The sequence below is a fragment of the Nerophis lumbriciformis genome, linkage group LG10 (assembly GCF_033978685.3).
Source record: "Nerophis lumbriciformis linkage group LG10, RoL_Nlum_v2.1, whole genome shotgun sequence".
Classification (NCBI taxonomy): domain Eukaryota; kingdom Metazoa; phylum Chordata; class Actinopteri; order Syngnathiformes; family Syngnathidae; genus Nerophis; species Nerophis lumbriciformis.
In genome coordinates this window covers 15,858,889-15,878,637 of record NC_084557.2, presented here as the reverse complement: position 1 = coordinate 15,878,637, position 19,749 = coordinate 15,858,889, and the positions used below count along the sequence as shown (strand labels likewise).

At 38.9% G+C, this 19,749-nt stretch overlaps 1 protein-coding gene and 1 long non-coding RNA gene across 3 annotated transcripts in view; one reads left to right on the top strand and one right to left on the bottom strand.

Moving 5' to 3' along the window:
- Positions 1–19,377, bottom strand: part of dyrk4 (dual-specificity tyrosine-(Y)-phosphorylation regulated kinase 4) — a 29,530-nt gene extending 10,153 nt beyond the window's left edge. Inside the window, exons 1-9 of one of the 2 annotated variants that reach the window (XM_061970186.2) lie at positions 19,032–19,377; positions 13,486–13,563; positions 8,148–8,300; positions 7,842–7,983; positions 7,508–7,671; positions 3,149–3,285; positions 2,862–3,002; positions 833–971; positions 553–634 (exon numbers count right to left, since the gene is read on the bottom strand). In XM_061970186.2, coding sequence (XP_061826170.1) covers positions 553–634; positions 833–971; positions 2,862–3,002; positions 3,149–3,285; positions 7,508–7,671; positions 7,842–7,983; positions 8,148–8,300; positions 13,486–13,563; positions 19,032–19,052 — 1,057 coding nt within the window. In that variant the 5' untranslated portion in view covers positions 19,053–19,377. The remainder of the gene's footprint in view (positions 1–552; positions 635–832; positions 972–2,861; positions 3,003–3,148; positions 3,286–7,507; positions 7,672–7,841; positions 7,984–8,147; positions 8,301–13,485; positions 13,564–19,031) is intronic. The other variant, XM_061970185.2, reaches the window with a different exon arrangement.
- Positions 244–15,812, top strand: LOC133612616 (uncharacterized). The gene is made up of 4 exons (XR_009816133.1): positions 244–766; positions 872–1,139; positions 3,205–3,348; positions 15,362–15,812. It is a non-coding gene; the product is annotated as an uncharacterized lncRNA (long non-coding RNA).
- Positions 19,378–19,749: the final 372 nt, after the last annotated feature.

Sequence of the window (19,749 nt, the reverse complement as noted above, 5' to 3'; positions counted from 1 at the left end):
TCAAATTGTTATGATTGTGGTTGTAGATTAGAGTGGTTCATGCTGAAGCAGAGGAGTTACTTCCTAATAACATGGTCTCAATATTTTGTTTGTGGCTGGGGTAAAAGTATGCACAGCAGCGAATACATTATTACTGTTGTATGACATATATTTACCTCATAAAGATATACCTCATAAAGGTATAGGTTGGACTGTATGCATTAAAGATGTTAAAACCAATCCAATGTAGGGCAATTTATGCAACGCTGTCTGAACAAAAGATCCACATTTTAGCTTTGTGTTACAGATGACAAATACAATTAGTGTAATATACAAAAATGTATGTCATTATTAATAAAGTCATTTTATTTTACAAGGTGAGGTGGCGACTTGTCCAGGGTGTACCCCGCTTTCCGCCCGTGTGCAGCTAAAATAGGCTCCAGCAGTCCCCGCGACCCCATAAGGGACAAGTGGTAAAAAATGGATGGATGGATAGAATATGCCCTGGCTAGTAAAAAAAAAAGCTGCTGTGATAAAGTGTGATTGGGTCATGTGTTGGTCACATGCTCTCACCTCTTTGTTGCTCGTAACAGCTGGATCCAAAATCCACCACCTTGATGTTTCCTGCTCCTTTCTGAGACAAAAGGATGTTTTCCTGTTAAAGGAAGAAAAGTACATGTTTATTTTGCACCATCCTCTTGTAATACCATAATGCTCCACAAGATGGCTCCCGCTATTGTTGAAGTCAATGAAAAAAATTGGTAGACAAATTCATGTCTAATGCATGGTATGTTGTTTTTTGTTATTATATTGCTACTACAGTGTAATAGAAGAGTGATCTGCTTATCAATACCGGCTTGAGGTCGCAGTGAATGATCTTCTCTCTGTGCAGCATCTGCAGGCACCTGAGGAGAGCGTGGGTGAAGCGACGGATGAGAGCCACACTGAAGCCCTGGAAGTTGTTCTTTTTGATGAGCTCGTATAAGTTGACCCTGACGAAAGAAATGACAACGTTTTTCTTCTTCAAACCCTTATAGCCACTTCACATTGGAATACATCTTAATGGGGTTCCCTCCGCTTGGAAATAATACGCGACCAGTGTCCTCCTGCTGTTGTGATGAGCTTGTAACTGGAGCCTTCGCACCGTGAAGCAAGAAGGGGTAAGAGATAGGCCTCTAATCAAGGATTTGGTGACGGTAACGTAAGACAAGGTGGTAGTCCAAGGCGTCCTCTAAAGCTCCTCCGTTTAAAGGCACACACAAAACGTATCTCCTCCCTCAGATAGATAGCAGTATAGCGAGGTCAAAGGAACACTGCTGATGACTTAACCCATGACGCACTGAAGTGTGAAGTGCAAAAACATGACTAAACTCCACTGAGATGTAGGGATGGACACCTTTCACATTTGAATCCATATGGCACTAATAACCGGTAATTAGGAATTATTCAGCGGTATACATTTTTGGTACTTTTGTGTGTGCTCAAATGTGTTCATTAATGTTGTGGTATAAAGAAACTATAGTGTTTTATTTTTTATTTAATATTGAACACTGAGCTGCACTTATCTTGTTATTTCTTACACTTTTGTGTTTCAATTGCAAGAACTGTACTGTATTATATAGTGGACTTTGCATGCAGTTGCAATTCCAAGACGTTTGCAGAAGATGACAGTAGTGCCTTAGCCAGGAAGTAGTCTTTGCCATTAAGTTGAATGTGCCAATCTATTCTTTTGTTGAGTCAAAGTGTTTATACTGTTAAGTATTGTACTTATTGCACTCCAGCTGTTTGATTGTAACGTGCATCTTCGTTGTAGTTTTCATTACCAATTTTGGAGGTGTTAAAATCGATGGGTAAAATTGTTAATGCTAATCTTTAGTATGTCTATGGCAAGTCCATGTAAATTTGCATCATGCTAGCGCATTTTGAAAAGTGGAGCCTTACTGTACTTTTGAGTGGCTTTCATGTAAAATTTTCACTTTGGCGGAATCTGCTGTGAGTGCTTGAGCTGACGCTCAGTTTTCTTCTTCTTCTTCTCCTTTTTACCTTCAGATTTGCTTTTATCCTACGAACCCTGGCAGACCCTGAGAACCTCCAGCACTCGTCTACTAATTATTTAAAAAGTTAGGACAATCTTTCCACTAATATGCCCACCATCTATGGAACAGCTTGCCATAGGACTTTAGGGCTGCAGAGAATGTTAATGTTTTTAAGGACAGGCTTTTTTATTTGGCTTTTATTTAATATTCATTAATTGAAGTCATCCATAATTTACTTTTTATTTTTTATTATTTATGATAGATAATCCATCCATCCATCCATTTTCTACCGCTTATTCCCTTTGGGGTCGCGGGGGGCGCTGGAGCCTATCTCAGCTTGACTCTTGCTTTATACTTTATTTCTAATCATAGTTCTGACTATTTGTACACGTTTTAATATTTTTACTTTCCAGCATTCCTCAGAGGGAGCCCTCTGCATCAGGGATTATACGTGGGGGTCCTTTGTGTCAGCATCCTGTTGGCAGTGGTCTGGTGACCTCCCGGTGTAGACGGCTCCTGTGATAGTGTTTCTTCACCTGGCCTCTTAGTACTCAGCCATGCATTGAGTGTGTGCATGTGTGTATATGACTGATGATGGGGGAGGTGGGTCATAGGGGCATTGTTTTTTTAATCTGTAAAGCACTTTGTTTTGCATTTCTTTTATGTATGAAAAGTGCTTTATAAATAAAGTTTGATTTGATCGGTACCGTGTAGTATCGACGGACTTCGGTCAATACCTATAAAAGTACCAAATTTGGTGCCCATCCCTATAAAGATGCCCCTTTAGGATCAACATAATTGCACCAATGTCTTCTATGTTAAAGAGCCACATGAGCATGCACCTACCCGAGAAGCTCAAAGGAGATGCAGAGGTGATTTCGGAAGTAGAAGTACTCCTTCATGTGTATGACGTTGTGAAGGTTGTCTTTATCTTTCCTCTTTATCACGTCCAGGATTTTCAGCTCAACCAGAGCCTGGTGATGAAACCTAACGAGCAAATGTTCTGTTAACCATAAATTCAGACTCAGGACTTGTCATCCTAAATCATGTGACAGCTTTTACACTTTTGATGTGACACAGTATTTCCTAATATGTCCTCTTCTAGTAAAATGATAAATTTTCCTAACATGTACCTCTTCTTGTTACGTATCATTTTGACCGCTACAAGTTCGTTGTTCTTGTGGTCCAGGCATTTGAGCACCTGCCCGAAGGAGCCCTTTCCAATCACCTCCAGCACTTCAAATCTGTAGGCAATGTGGTCGTGCAGCACCTGGAACAAAGCAAAGAAAAGAACCGTGCAAGTTTCTGCTGACCTGGACAATAATATTGAGAGGTAAAACTCACACAAGCATGTGTTCATTAATGCAGTGTTTTTTAACTAGTGTGCCATGAGATACAGTCTTGTGTGCCGTGGGATATTGTCTAATTTCACCTATTTGGGTTAAAAATATTTTTTGCATACCAGTAATTATAGTCTGCAAATTATGTGTTGTTGTTGAGTGTCTGTGCTGTCTAGAGCTCGGCAGAGTAACCGTGTAATACTCTTCCATATCAGTAGGTAGCGGCCGGTAGCTAATTGCTTTGTAGATGTCAAAAACAGCGGGAGGCAGTGTGCAGGTAAAAATGTGTCTAATGCTTAAACCAAAAATAAACAAAAGGTGAGTGCCCTTAAGAAAAAGCATTGAACAAAACTAAAACTGAACTGGCTACAAAGTAAACAAAAACAGAATGCTGGACGACAGCAAAGACTTACTGTGGCGCAAAGACGGCATCCACAATGTACATCCGAACATGACTTGACAATCAACAATGTCCCCACAAAGAAGGATAGCAACAACTGAAATAGTCTTGATTGCTAAAACAAAGTAGATGTGGGAAATATCGCTCAAAGGAAGACATGAAACTGCTACAGGAAAATACCAAAAAAAGAGAAAAAGCCACCAAAATAGGAGCGCAAGACAAGAACTAAAACACTACACACAGGAAAACAGCAAACAACTCAATATAAGTCAGGGTGTGATGTGACAGGTGGTGGTGACAGCACACCTACTTTGAGACAAGAGCTATAGTGATGGTTGGTTATGCTTTAAATTCACATCCAAAAATTGCGACGACTTTTTAATGTCAACTGAGTTTCGTTTTTTAATGATTTCTGCTGGTGGTGTGCCTCCGGATTTTTTCAATGCAAAAAATGTGCCTTGGCTCAAAAAAGGTTGAAAAACACTGCATTAATGTAATGTTTCATTGCATCCAGTTAGTGCATTTGAATACATACACTATATGGGACACGCCTCTCAGAACCTACTATATTAATCAATCAAGGATTGGCTCGACAGGGATTTTCAACGGGTCTCACCCTGAGACTTTTTGCACTAATTTTAAATTAAAACCCCCAAAAAACACATGCAAAATATATTTCAGAAGACAATGTAAAAACGTCGTAAAATAAACAATGCTACAAAATTGGGCATTTCACATTTTTCTATGTTGAGCACACAGTGTGTAAGAACAACTACATGATCAAATATAAATATGTGACAATATATCAAAACACCAAGTCTTGCTGTGCCTATACAATATACAAAATATAAACTATGAAATTGATTGTTTCTTTGTTTTATTATCCATATTGCAGCATTGACATACCATGTTATTCTCGTTATCGTAAACCGACTATTGCAAATCATATTGCATCGTGTGGTACCTTGAGAGTCCCAGCCTTGTTACTTATAGTTAATAATAGTAAATAACTATGTATACAGTAACTGCAAATTAAAAAGGCCCACACGTCACGACACAGCAGGGGTCCTCAATTACATTTGTCCAAGGGCCAGAATTATATTTGTGGATGGGCTCATGAGCTTATTTCGTTTGAAGCCGAAATATTCCCACACCAGACATTAGGCTTCGCAATCATCTTTCTGTGCATCCTGCGGGTGTAAGCTAGTGGTCCCGCTTCTGCCCACGCAGACAAAGATTGTGGATGACTGACAAGAGGATTCACTAAATCAGGGGTGTCAAACTCATTTTAGATTGGGGGCCACATGGAGAAAGATCTACTCCCAAGTGGGCCGGACTGGTAAAATCACGGCACGATAACTTAAAAATAAAGACAACTTCAGATTGTTTTCTTTTTTTAAACATAGAACAAGCACATTCTGAAAATGTACAAATCATAATGCTGTTATTTTTTTTTTTTACACTTACATGTTGCGGTTAATGGTATTCTAGCTTTATTTGTCGTTACTTATACTTTCTGAACAAATGATGTGATAATGTTCATCAGTTAATTAACTCATTGGTGTTAATTTTTAATCTATCAAGATAAAAAAAACCATCAAAATCAAATTACAGGATGTTATTAATGTAGTTTTCTAATTTTCCTCGACTGGTGTATTAAAATCATGTGGTTTATTTTTTTTTAACATATGTAGCATAATCTATAAAGATACAAATAATTGCTACTGTGACATCAAGTGGACACATTTAGAACAGCAGTTTCTTTCATTCAAAAATTTCGGCTCATTTATATACTTAGGAAACTCATCCCGCGGGCCGGATAAAACCTGCCGTACGTTTGACACCCCTGCACTAAGTTTATTTTATTCTGCTACGCAATGAAGGTGCTGCGAGCGATGCACAGAGAGAACCCTCTTGCACCATGAAAGCGCAGACACAGAGAAAATGAAGACACACGAACATTGTAACCTATCAATGACAGTAAAATTATCAAGTTCATTTTCATTTATTGTTCGATTAATTGATTTATTGACTATTGGCCTGAGCCTATATGTACGTTCCTGCCTTTTACATCAGTGGTATTGAAGTAGGGCCTGTATCTCCAACCTAACAACGGCAGTTTTGTGTTGATGTTGTTTTGTAACACTGATCACGACCCACCAGTTGGGAATCACAGGCATAGATCAAATAGTGAAATGTTCAGATGGACATTTAATGGGACAAAGAGCATACTTGCCAACCTTGAGACCTCCGATTTCGGGAGGTGGGGGGAGGGGGGTGGTGTGGGCGTGGTCGGGGGTGGGGCGGGGGCGTGTTTAAGAGGGGAGGAGTATATTTACAGCTAGAATTCACCAAGTCAAGTATTTCATATATATATATGTATATATATATATACTGTATATATATATATATATATATATATATATATATATATATATATATATATATATATATATATATATATACACACATATATATATATATATATATATATATCTAAGAAATACTTGACTTTCAGTGAATTCTAGCTATATATATATATATATATATATATATATATATATATATATATATATATATATATATATATATATATATATATATATATTATTATATATATATGTATATATAAATAAAATAAATACTTGAATTTCAGTGTTCATTTATTTACACATATACACACACATAACACTCATCTAGTCATTGTTGAGTTAAGGGTTGAATTGTCCATCCTTGTTCTATTCTCTGTCACTATTTTTCTAACCATGCTGAACACCCTCTCTGATGATGCATTGATGTGTGGCACGCACAAAAGTGCTTTCATCAAATGCATTAGAGTCTGGAATTTTCCATCCCTCCCTAGCATGGCCCAAAACCGGTCAATCTTTGCTTCCTGAGGAAGATCTTCAGTGCCAAGCACTTGGTAGTCCACTACTTCTTCCCGGAGGCTATCCAGGTCCAATCGCAGCTGCGGCTTGGAACTTACAAGCTGTTATGAGAGTAGCGTATGTGTGTGTGTGGCCCTTTAATAGGTGAGCATGTGAGGTGAGTGACGTCAGTGAGTGTGTGGGCGAGAGAAGAGAGGGAGCGGTAGCGCGAGTGCGGGCGGGGACTAGTTTGTTTTGTGTTGGATTGGCTGTGTGCAAGCAATCAATAAAGCAAGATTTGAAACTAATCGCCGGACTCAGGCAGGAAAGGTGCAACAAAGCGTATTTCTTCATCTTACTCGTCGTCTGCGTCGCTATGGCTGTATCTTCCTCGTTCTTCTGCTTCGTCTCCTTGTTGTGTGCGCAGTTGTGCACTGCACTCTCTAAAAGCCGTATATGTTATTGATGTTATAGATGGCACTATTGTCCTGTTTAAGAGTGTCACAACATTGCTGTTTACGGCAGATGAACTGCTTTACGGTAGACAAAAAACGTGACTGCTGCTGTTGTGTGTTGTTACCGCGCTGGGAGGACGTTAATGAAACTGCCTAAAAATAAACCCACATAAGAAACCAAGAACTCGCCCTCGATCATTCTACAGTTATAATGTGATTGGGCAGGGACACTGTTTATATCGTGGGAAAGCAGACTTAGGTGCGCATGGAGCTGGAGGGGGCGTGGCCTCCAGCTCCGCCTGAATTTCGGGAGAAAATTTGTCCCGGGAGGTTTTCGGGAGAGGCGCTGAATTTCGGGAGTCTCCCGGAAAATCCGGGAGGGTTGGCAAGTATGACAAAGAGACATTTAGACAGTATCAGGACACTTTACCCTGATGTAGCTGCCATGGTCGTCATCATAGCCACCGTTCTGTGGTGCCGCCTGGGAAGCCTCGATCTTCTGACAGCCCAGACCCAGGAACCAGATCTCGGCATAGTCCATGATCTCATCCTTCTCAAACTCAGTCAGACGATCTTGGAAGTTGTTGAGAGCGACTGTTAGCGAGGTGGAAGAAGAAGCAGAGGAGGAGGACCAAATGAGTCATGTCGTCATATTGATCAGCCCGCCAAAAGCAGAGGAGTGTGAACAAGCACGCTGATGCCAACATGTTATTTTCAACCATCAGCTCAATGATGAAGATTATTTTGAGGTATTTCCTTCATACCTGTGGGAGACAAGGGTAGTCTGTGTCCCTCGTGCGACTTTTCTTTATCTGACTTGTTGCTGAAGATACTGTTGCGTGACATTTTATCCATTGCTGCTCCGAACCGCATAGTGAATTGCTGAGTGGGCTTCGGCCTCCCAACCTGTTCATAGAGACATTCATCTGTGTGTCATCTCCTGCGTCCACGCTCGGCTATTACATGCATATCGATGACTACACACAGGGACTGTCAAGATGCAATCCTACACGCTATCCAAATCTGTTCCTGACTAATATGGTCAACAGCAGAATTTAAGTTACGCTTACTGTGTTTGTCTGATAGTGGTTCTGGACCCCCTTGTTGACAATTTGGGGTAGGGTGTTGTCGGTCTGCTGCTGCTGGTTCTTGGCATTGCTGACTACCACCTGGACCACTTGAGGCTCCAGCTGAGGCAAAGTCCCTCCTCCTGGGCCAAACTTCTGCAAGTAAGAAGAACAGGTTTAACTACTGATATCCTTAGTTTTACAGTCCTGTTATGCAAATCATAATGTCCAGTACAGAGGACGCCTGCTCTTAGGAAGACATAAATAGGATACAGAGAAAGAAGTATAATGGGGTGACATGATTGTAATAATTTTCCATAGTTAACAGGCCCCTATTATGGAAAATGTACTATTATTTATTTCATTAACATTGAAACTATAAACTATAGATGTGCACCTTTCACATTTGAACCGATACAGTGCCAATTCCGGGTACCTGGGAATTGGTATCGGTACTACTTTTGTGTGTTCTTGTGGAAAATAAATGTTAATGTGTTGAACACATAGTGTTTAATAATTAAATGTCAACTTGGTATTTAACGTGGAGCTGATTATGATACCTGTGCTGTCCAGTTGTTACATCTTGTGTTCTTAAACTTGTGAGTCTCATTTACAAATACAATAATTTCCGGGTTATAAGCCGCAATTTTTGGACATTATAGATTTTTTTTTACATATATATTGGCCGCACAAGTCTATAAGTCGCAGGCGAACACATTGAAACATGAAATATTTACACAGGCACTTGTGTGTATTTACACATTTACCAAAAGACAGTGCCTGTAACACAACATTCAGGAGCGCGTTTTTTCTTTTTTCGATGACTGAGTTTGGGGCTGTGTCGACTGCATTTCATTGTTTCTTCTCCATGGTGATGTTGAGTCCATAACACGCTAAATGGCTGACTGAATAACTGTGTGAATGCGTTTGATTTAATATGAACAATTTCATTGGTCCACTGTGACGAGGCAAAATTAATTGGCATTACGTGAAGCTTGTATATCAGGAACAATCTTAATTATCCACAGCATTGTATAAAGCGTAGGGTTGAAAGCATGGGGAAATAAGTAGACTGGAAATTGCGGTATGCATTCATTTCAGTTTGTCCTAGGTATGTTGCAATAGTCAGGAAGGAGTCTTTGAATGTACCAGTCTTGTCTTTTGTTGAGTCCAACAGAGTGTTGATACTGTAAGTATTGTACTTATTACACACCGGCTGTTTGATTATAATGTGAATCTTAGTTGTTGTTTTCTTTACCAAATTTGGAGGTGTTGAAATCGCTTTGTATAAATTGCTAATGCTAATCAGTAGCATGTACAGTATATGGCAAATTTAACTAGCTTGAAAAGTTGAGCCTTACTTTAAAGCGATTTTTATCAGACATGTTTGCTTTGCTGGCATGGGAAATTACTTAGAGGCAGTCTTCTATGAATACGCCAGTTTGCCTGCCAAGTGCTTGAGCCAATGCAGCAACACAGGTATGGAACATTGTTATTGCTTGATTTTACCTATAAAAGTGTACCCACCACAGACACACACAATTCCATCATCAAATTAGATTTTCAATCGATCGCAACTGGACTGTTTGGTTTGTCTTAGAAGACGTTTCGCCGCTCATTCGAACAGGCTAGTAAGATAGTCAGACTAGCTCTGATCAATCTAAGTCTAAGTCATCAGTTCATCATCAGTTCGTCATCAGTAATTCATCAATCATCAGTTCGTGCTCATAGACTTACAAACGTTTGTAGATTGGTCAGATCTAGTCTGACTCGATCTGACCAATCATAGTCCTTGAGCATGAACTGATGAAGCCTACTCGGATGAGAGGTGAAACGTCTTCTTAGACAAACCAAGTTGCGATCGATTAATCATTAAATGCCCTGAGATGACAATGACCTGGATAAATGAGAACATTCATAGACAAACTAAATTTTACATTATTTTGGGAAATAGTCTGATATGGGCCCTTGAAAAAGGGTTTTTGAAGGAGTTTTTCAATGAGAGGAGCAACTCATTCTTCAAACACAAAAGAATCATGAGAGTGGGTCAGTGAGTGTGACCCATTAATGAATGATATCCTTTTCACACTGTCCTTACACACTTGTCACAACCCCTTTCATCGTCTATTTGATGGGATGATCACTTTTTAGTTTGTGGCTCAGGTGATCACAACCCCCAGCAGGGAGCGGCTGGAGTTACAGGGGTTAACGGGGACAAAGTCCTCGGTCCTGGCTAAGCCGGGTCCTGGTGTTGTGTCTCTGTGGGCTCTCTGTGGGGGGTCGGAGAAGAGCAGCAACTTGCTCATCTCTGGCTGCCATCGAGCATACTCTAGGTCGGAGCTTGATAGGTAAAATTAAACCGCTCTCCAAGGCCATGTTCTCTGGGAAGAATTGGATATTTAAAAAGGTGTCTATCTGTGTCAGGGAGGAATTACGGTACATATTTAGGACATGCCTTCACTTTGTTAGCCGCCATTCCCAAAATATAAAGTAATAGAGACAACACTGTCCTTACAGCTCACACAAATAAACTTATTACAGATTAGCTACAAAAGCTTTCCCGTCTATACAATAAATGTGATGTTTGCATCTCACGTGTGTTGCCCTGCTGCTGTAATGCCAACTTGTTTATGATGCACAGAGATAGAGCTAAATATAGATGGTGGGGCCTGAGCAGGCAAAGGGAATAATTACAGCTGTATGCCTGTAAATAACTGCAAGGCATGCGGCATCCATAAGGAGCTCCAATCTCCTATCAAACTCGATGTAGTGCATTATTATATGCAGCAACCTTCCATTGGAATTACTGGGACTTTATGAGTACTATGCAAGATCCATGCATCCCATTTCTTCTGCTAACTTTGGGCTGGCTATTAGTCACTTACAAAGCACATAGAGACAGACAGTCACATTCACACCGTCAAAAAACTGAACCTGTCTGCACACATGTCAAGCGAGTCAAGCACTTATCAGTTCATGAGTAACACGTTAACGGTAATTAAATATGGTAACTTCGTTGATAATGGCTCATTTAAATATTCTATAAATCAACACATATTCTATGTTTGCAATGAAATAGTATTTCTATTCATTTAGTTATTTCTTGTCCTTAAGTTGACCGCAAATAATTAATAGTGGCAACGTTTTTAATTATTGGATTTTTTTTCTCTAATAAACTTTATATGCTAAAATACCTTAAAGGGCACCTACTGTATGATGAATTCAGTCTTATAAATGTTGTTACAATGTTGGATACTCGTGTTAAAAAGTGCCAAAGCGTCAAATCAGAGGGGTTTAAAGCGATTTTTATCAGACATGTGAGCGATGCCTCTGTTCACGGGGTTTTGCAGTCTGGCTACGTTGTGACATCACAGCGAGGTGGACGTACTTAATTGGACATTAGGTCAAGCTCTAACCCAGAGGCTTCAAGCTATGAGAAAACACAAGAGAAGATAGGATAAAGTATTATTTTCATCCAATCTTAACACATCCATAATAACTTTTAATGTGCAACATGCAGCGAGATAAATGCTCTAAAAAGCATTTTTTTTAATGCACTCACTAAATCGATAGGAGAGTGTGCAGGTGTACCTAATGTTGTGACCGAGTGAATCTATACATTTTTTATGAAGTTTATTTTCGACGGTGTTTGGAAAAAAATAATGGTGATCACTTCTATACATACATTTAAACTACATTTTCAAGGGATACATTATGATACTTTGGTGGAGTGTAGTTTCATTTGCAATCTGGGAATACATCCACAAATGAACATCTTGCAGACAATCTCAAAAAATTGGTTAAAAAAATTACTGTGGAACAAAATCTACGCACAACTCTTTGAAGTGTAGATTAAAATAATCATAGGTCCACTTCTTCAACATAAAACACCTTTGAAATGAGGTAAGACCTCTGACCTCACATATGTCCTTATAGGTGAAGAGATAAAAAAAATATTAACAGACACACTCCAAAATATTGCAGTCTTTATGTGGAATCGGGTGCCTAAACAAAGAATCCTACGCGTTGGTGAATCAGTCTTGTTGTGTTATTAATACCCTGCGCGACTCCAACTGTATTTGTAACGTGTATTTATTACAAAACATGCCTGTGTTACACTGCTCTCTGTCAGGTTTGTCACTGACAGTTTAGTTATGTTTTGGTTTTTTTTCTGTTTGTTTTTATTTCCTGTCAGCGCTCTTATTTTGGTTCAGTTTCCTGCTAGTCTCCCTGAGCGCTGTTTCCCCTCAGCTGCGGCTGATTGGCACCTGGCCACACCTGGTGTCAATCAGCCAGCTGCTATTTAGACCTGATTTGCCCTCCAGTCAGTGCTGGAGTATTGTCGTTGTAGCTGTAGCTTTTACCTGTATGCTGAGAGCTGTCTTCTAGTTCCTGTTTTCCTGGTGTCCTGTTTCCTGCCTCCTAGTTCCTGGTTTGTGTTTTACTTTTATTTTGGACATTAAATTATGTTTTCCTGCACCAAGCCTGCCGTCTTTACATCTTGGGGTTCGTCACCAACACTTCGTGACACTCTCGACTCCAGAGGCAGTCCTGGCTAGTTTTACGCCCTGTGCGATCCCTACCTTAGTAACCCTGCCCCAGCAAATGTTATTATATTATCTAAGATCTCTATAGTATTTTAATAATTCATAGTCATAAATCTAAAAAGGTTAAAAGTATGAAAATGTAAACACACATGTAAATCGCACAAATCCTACACCACACGCATACTAATGAATCAAATCAAATCAATAGAAGTACAGGTGTAAAGTACAATCTAAAATCTGACACCTTTTTATTCTTCTTTAATACAAAATTACCAATTGTATGATTGATGTTGATGATGGCAAGTCCAGAGATATTCTGCTGTGACATAGTGAACTTCAAGTACGTTTTGATCAGCTTTAAAATTGTGTCCATGATGGAACTCCGAGTTCAATCTTAGGCACAGGGAAAAAACACACCAAATCTGTTCATGCAGCTACGTGACGTAGTATCTCACCTGCAATCACAGATTTAATCGATCCCCTTGCCCCTTGCCTTTTCTTCTTTGTTTGTTATTTTGAAGGGTGCCCTCACATGGATTGCACCTTGGCTTGTCGGCAACATTGTCCATTGCAAAATCCGCCTATGCTTGTCTCCCACCAAGAAGTCATTCTCCCCGAGCTCTGTTGCCCCTCTATGAGGCCATCACCGGTTGAGTCTGTAGTTCTTTGCTAAATAACACAGTTACACCCCAAGTCTCTGCTTTCTTTATTGAGTACGGCTGCAAATTAAGCCACCGTGGAGCCAAAGAAAGTCCACATCGTGTTCAAGCAAGTAGCAGAGGTTAGAATCTGACCTGTAAGCAGGATCGGTTTGTCCCAAGACGACTGCCCTCTGCTGGCTGTCTGTGGGGAAAGGCTTCCGGGCGTGACGTCTGTGGAAGGAATTACAACGTTGAAAGCGTTCGACTGACCAGGAACTTCAGGGTTCATGGTTTAGATCCAGCTTTTGCCATCCTCAGCATCCTTGGGCAAGACACTTCACCCACCTTACTCCCAGTCTAGTGTAAATACACAATTTTCTGGTAATAATGAGTTTCTCAATAGAAAGTGCTTCAAGTCACTGAAATAAAATGTAATTCACTTCTTTTCACTCACTAAACAGCTATATCTACTGTTGCATTTATGTTTCCCTTTGTTTTGATGCCACATTTTTCGTCAGATTTGGAATGCTTTAACATCTGAAGATTAAGACACGTGGAAATTGTTCATCTCCCGCACACAAACACACTGCATCATAGCTGCAGCCACGCTACTAAAAATAATGCACCGAGATCTAAAAATACACCCTAAAAACCCAGCAACAACCCATCTCTCGTATGCACTTTTCCCTCATGGCCCGCCGTCTCTGCACATGTGCGCTTGCCAACGGACGTACACGTGGACGTGTTCAAGAGAAGCAACTGTGCTCACAAGCAATGGAGTTCGCACTAGACTAGAGCTATTTTAGGAGGAATCGTTAAGCTTTGTCACCAATCCAGCTCGCATGTGCCTTTTTAATCAGTGGGCCAGCCTTTGTTGGCCTCCATACGGCTGAAATAAAGCTTAACCTCATTTGAAAACGCTACATACTGATCACTCTACCTGCGCAGGGATGGGCGACGCAGACGGGGCCGAATGGCACACATATGATAACAATAATCTGGAGCTTTTCCTCAGATTGTGAGGCAGACGTAACAGCAAATTAGCGCAGACTAAAAAGGGGATCAATGGTAAGAAGGGTTGGTGGGGCGAGGAATCTTCAGTGTTGTTGTAATCTGAAGCCCAGGGGGCATGTGTGTCACTGTGGCAGGCTGACTTCCTAGACCTCACCTGGACTGATGATGGGAAAACTGTATGACATCATCATGTGTACCCATGTGGCAAAGATGCCAAGTACTGAGGACAGGGGAGTCCAAACATGAACAGAAAGACTCAATCCAATGTACAGTCAAACACATTTATAGACCACCTCTCGCATAGTTTGTTTCAGAAACTTGAAAATTGAAACAACTATTTTCGTAAACATAACAAAAAAACTAATATTGTGCATGGCCTCCTTATAACACCTTGCAAAACATTAAAAAAAAAAAAAAATATATATATATATAAACATTTTTTAGGCCATTTCTGTGCTTACACGCTGCGTGTATATACGTTATACATGAGCAACCAAGAGGAGCCTGTAGCCTGTTTTGAAAATGTTTTGTTATCATTTTTATACAAAATATTTTATATTGCAAGAATTGATTTGAATGGAGAATTGTGTTCAATCGGGAATCAATTCTGAATCGAATCGTCACCCCAATAATCAGAATCGAATCGAGAGTTGTTGGACCAAACCTGCTAATTTAGGGTATTTACACTGGGAGGTGCTATGATAAGCTTTTATTTTGGCTTCAGTGTGGCTCTAAATCTTCTTAGTATGTTTTGATGCAGACTATCTTTAATTTTAGTGGCCTAATAAAAACTCACTGTGAGTCCCAAATGGTCCCAATTTCGGACTAATGTCTGCCAATACGAAGAAAGCACACATTTAGTGTGATATTTATAATATTTGTCAAATAGTACATTTGTTTTTTTTGTTTTCGCTTGCCTGGCTCATCAGTGTCTGTTTGTTTACTTTGCACGTGTTGCAACATGATGCTCTGCACGTGCCGTAATCGGCTGATTCTACGTTGCCGTGTCTTGTAGGGTAAAAGACCTAAAGTCAACAATGGAGGATCATCCCAGCAGGTGTGCAATTATAAGGGCAGCTTTGACTAATTGTGATCCTCTCTGCACGGTCACTTGGTCACAAGGTCAACACATGGAGCAAAGGTAAGAGTGTACAACAAATCAAAAATAGAAATTGACTTTTAATACATGCATTATTATAAAATTGGCATCTATGCATTGCAAACGTTTATATTACTATCTTTGTGGAAGAAACATGTAAAGATCAGCAGGAATACTCTGGGAAACTTCTCTGTTATCCAAATATAGACTTACTGGTCACAACATTAGGTACACATGCAGCCCTCCTGCCCTTCATATGACATTTCTTCGCAAATGTATTCCTAGCCCCTTCCTGCTCTGATACTGATGAGACTATAATGGTACATTTTCCCATATATTCCCATTGTTCCCGGTGCGGGCTAGAGAAAATCCGATCAAATTCGAGGCAGCAATATGAAGATATGCTAATATATGTTTTAATTAGGTGAATGTTATTTTGCACTAAAAATTCAATTATTGAACAATTTATTTCCAATTAACTTGTTTTAATATAAAACATGCAGGACATTTAGTTCAATAATAAAAAATGGTTTCATACAAATAAAAAAGGGTGAACATTTTTTGTAATTGGATAAAGATTGATGTTGATAAAAGATAAAACTCTGCCAATTTAACCAGCATCGTTAAAATGGTAAATGGGTTGTATAGCGCTTTTCTACCTTTTTTAAGGAACTCAAAGCGCTTTGACACTATTTCCACATTCACCCATTCACACACACATTCACACACATGCCATGCAAGGCGCTAACCAGGACCCATCAGGAGCAAGGGTGAAGTGTCTTGCTCAAGGACACTACGGACGTGACTGGTATGGTAGAAGGTGGGGATTGAACCAGTAACCCTCAGATTGCTGGCACGGCCACTCTCCCAACCTTGCCACGCCGTCTCCAAAATGGCCACAAAAACCATACTAATAAAATAATTAAATAAACAAAAAACATACATAACACTACATACATAATATCTAATAAAATATACTTTTATTTAATGTCATTTTTATAGCATGCAGTGGGCCAATAGGCTGCAGACTGAAAATGGCTCCCTGACTGCACTTTGGACACCACTGCTTCATACAAATGACAAATAAATGCAATTATAAAGACACAAAGAAAGTAATAAAGAAATAAAGTTCTGGTTACTCTTATTGAAAAACACTTAATCTCATTTGCATTTTCCTATATGATGTACAGGTGGACTGTCATGAGTGACATCATTATTTAAAAAAATGAATGATAAAAATCTAGAGTAGAAACATGTTTCACTAACAATGGTATACAGAAGAAATAACGGATGCAGATTTTGTGCGATAAAAATGATTTAGGTCACATGCTATTTGAAGAAAATGTGGTGTTACAGATGATAAGGCAAATATTTGCGTAATATCTAATAACATATACTTTTAATTAATGTCATTTTTATAGCATGCAGTGGGCCAAGAGGCTGCAGACTGAAAATGGCTCCCTGACCGCACTTTGGACACCACTGCTTAACACAAATGACAAATAAATGCAATTATAAAGACACAAAGAAAGAAAGAAAGAAAGAAAAAAATAAAGTTCAGGTTAATCTAATTGAAAAACGCTTAATCTCATTTGCATTTTCCTATCTGATGTACAGGTGGACTGTCCCGAGTGACATCATTATTAAAAAAATGAATGATAAAAATGTACTTTCTAGAGTAGAAACATGTTTCACTCACAGTGGTATACAGAAAAAATAGTGGATGCAGATTTTGTGCAATAAAAATGCAAAACAACTATCGGATTTAGGTCAATACATGCTATTTGAAGAAAATGTGGTGTTACAGATGATAAGGCTAACATTTGCGTAATATCTCATAACATATACTTTTATTTAATGTCATTTTTATAGCATGCAGTGGGCCAATAGGCTGCAGACTAAAAATGGCTCCCTGACCGCACTTTGGACACCACTGATTAATACAAATGACAAATAAATGCAATTATAAAGACACAAAGAAAGAAAGAAAGAAAAAAAGAAAGTAATAAAGAAATAAAGTTCAGGTTACTCTTATTGAAAAACACTTAATCTCATTTGCATTTTCCTATCTGACTGTCCCGAGTGACATCAGTATTAAAAAAATGAATGATAAAAATGTACTTTCTGGAGTAGAAACATGTTTCACTCACAGTGGTATACAGAAGAAATAACGGATGCAGATTTTGTGCAATAAAAAGTATTTAGGTCATTACATGTTATTTGAAGAAAATGTGGTGTTACAGATGATAAGACAAATATTTGCGTAATATCTAATAACATATACTTTTAATTAATGTCATTTTTATAGCATGCAGTCGGCCAATAGGCTGCAGACTGAAAATGGCTCCCTGACCACACTTTAGACACCACTGCTTAATACAAATAACAAATAAATGCAATTATAAAGACACAAAGAAAGTAATAAAGAAATAAAGTTCTGGTTACTCTTATTGAAAAACACTTAATCTCATTTGCATTTTCCTATCTGATGTACAAGTGGACTGTCTTGAGTGACATCATTATTAAAAAAATGAATGATAAAAATCTAGAGTAGAAACATATTTCACTAACAATGGTATACAGAAGAAATAACGGATGAAGATTTTGTGCGATAAAAATGATTTAGGTCACATGCTATTTGAAGAAAATGTGGTGTTACAGATGATAAGGCAAATGTTTGCATAATATCTAATAACATATACTTTTATTTAATGTCATTTTTATAGTGGGCCAATAGGCTGCAGACTGAAAATGGCTCCCTGACCGCACTTTGGACACCACTGCGTCATACAAATGACAAATAAATACAATTATAAAGCCACAAAGAAAGAAAGAAAGTAATAAATAAATCAAGTTCTGGTTACTCTTATTGAAAAACACTTAATCTCATTTGCATTTTCCTATCTGATGTACAGGTGGACTGTCCCGAGTGACATCATTATTAAAAAAATTAATGATAAAAATGCACTTTGTAGAGTAGAAACATGTTTCACTCACAGTGGTATACAGAAAAAATAACGGATGCAGATTTTGTGCAATAAAAATGCAAAACAACTATCTCATTTAGGTCAATACATGCTATTTGAAGAAAATGTGGTGTTACAGTTGATAATGCTAACATTTGCATAATATCTAATAACATATACTTTTATTTAATGTAATTTTTATAGCATGCAGTGGGCCAATAGGATGTAGACTGAAAATGGCTCCCTGACCGCACTTTGGACACCACTGCTTAGTACAAATGACGGATGCAAATTTTGTGCAATAAAATGGATTTAGGTCATTAGGCTACATGCTATTTGAAGAAAATGTGGTGTTACAGATGATAAGGCAAATATTTGCGTAATATCTAATAACATATACTTTTATTTAATGTCATTTTTATAGCATGCAGTGGGCCAATAGGCTGCAGACTGAAAATGGCTCCCTGACCGCACTTTGGACACCACTGCTTAGTACAAATGACAAATAAATGCAATTATAAAGACAAAAATAAATAAATAAATAAAGTAAAAAAGAAAACCGAACTAATCAATTCAACTTAAATTATGTAAAAAAACAAAAAAAAAACACGTTTCCTCACCTTATTTATCTCTGGCAGCATGATTATAAAGTGACCGTGACGAGGGAGAGTTGATCAAATCCAAGCAAAAAGACTCATCTTTCCCAAGCGAGTTTTCCCGACAAGAGACGCGGACTGTGTCCTCCTTTAGTGATGAAGAAAGTGGAGAGAAAAGCGATCTAACATCGGCTCCAAAAGCAAACACGCCGCAGGTTTGACGTCACGGATGAGGAGATTTGCAAAGTGTCGTAATGACGCGTCGAGGAAGGAGGAAAGGAGGAAATGAGCACCTGCTCAGCTTTCTGCCGCGGACAGCTGGGGATGTCCTGATATAGAAGTGTGTCTTTTCTATACCTCTGCTGCTCCGTCCACCTACCCACGCCCACACCCACACCGACGCCCCACGAAGCACGTTTCCGCCGACGCACGCGTCATATTCCCGCGGGACTCCCTCACATTGTCCACCATGCAGGATTCCCTTCTAACCTGCAGTGCTCTGCAGACACTGCCTAACTATGATTCATTTCACATATATGGGTTTCTACACCAAAAATCATCTATTTAATCTTATTTTTATTCTTCTTCTCCAGATTTTGGCAGGTTCTACCTTCCACATGTTTCACCCGATTCAAAGCGTTCCAACCATTGGCGTTGTTAGGCTCAAGCCCCCCTAAATAATTTGGTGTTATATATATATATATATATATATATATATATATATATCCATCCATCCATCCAT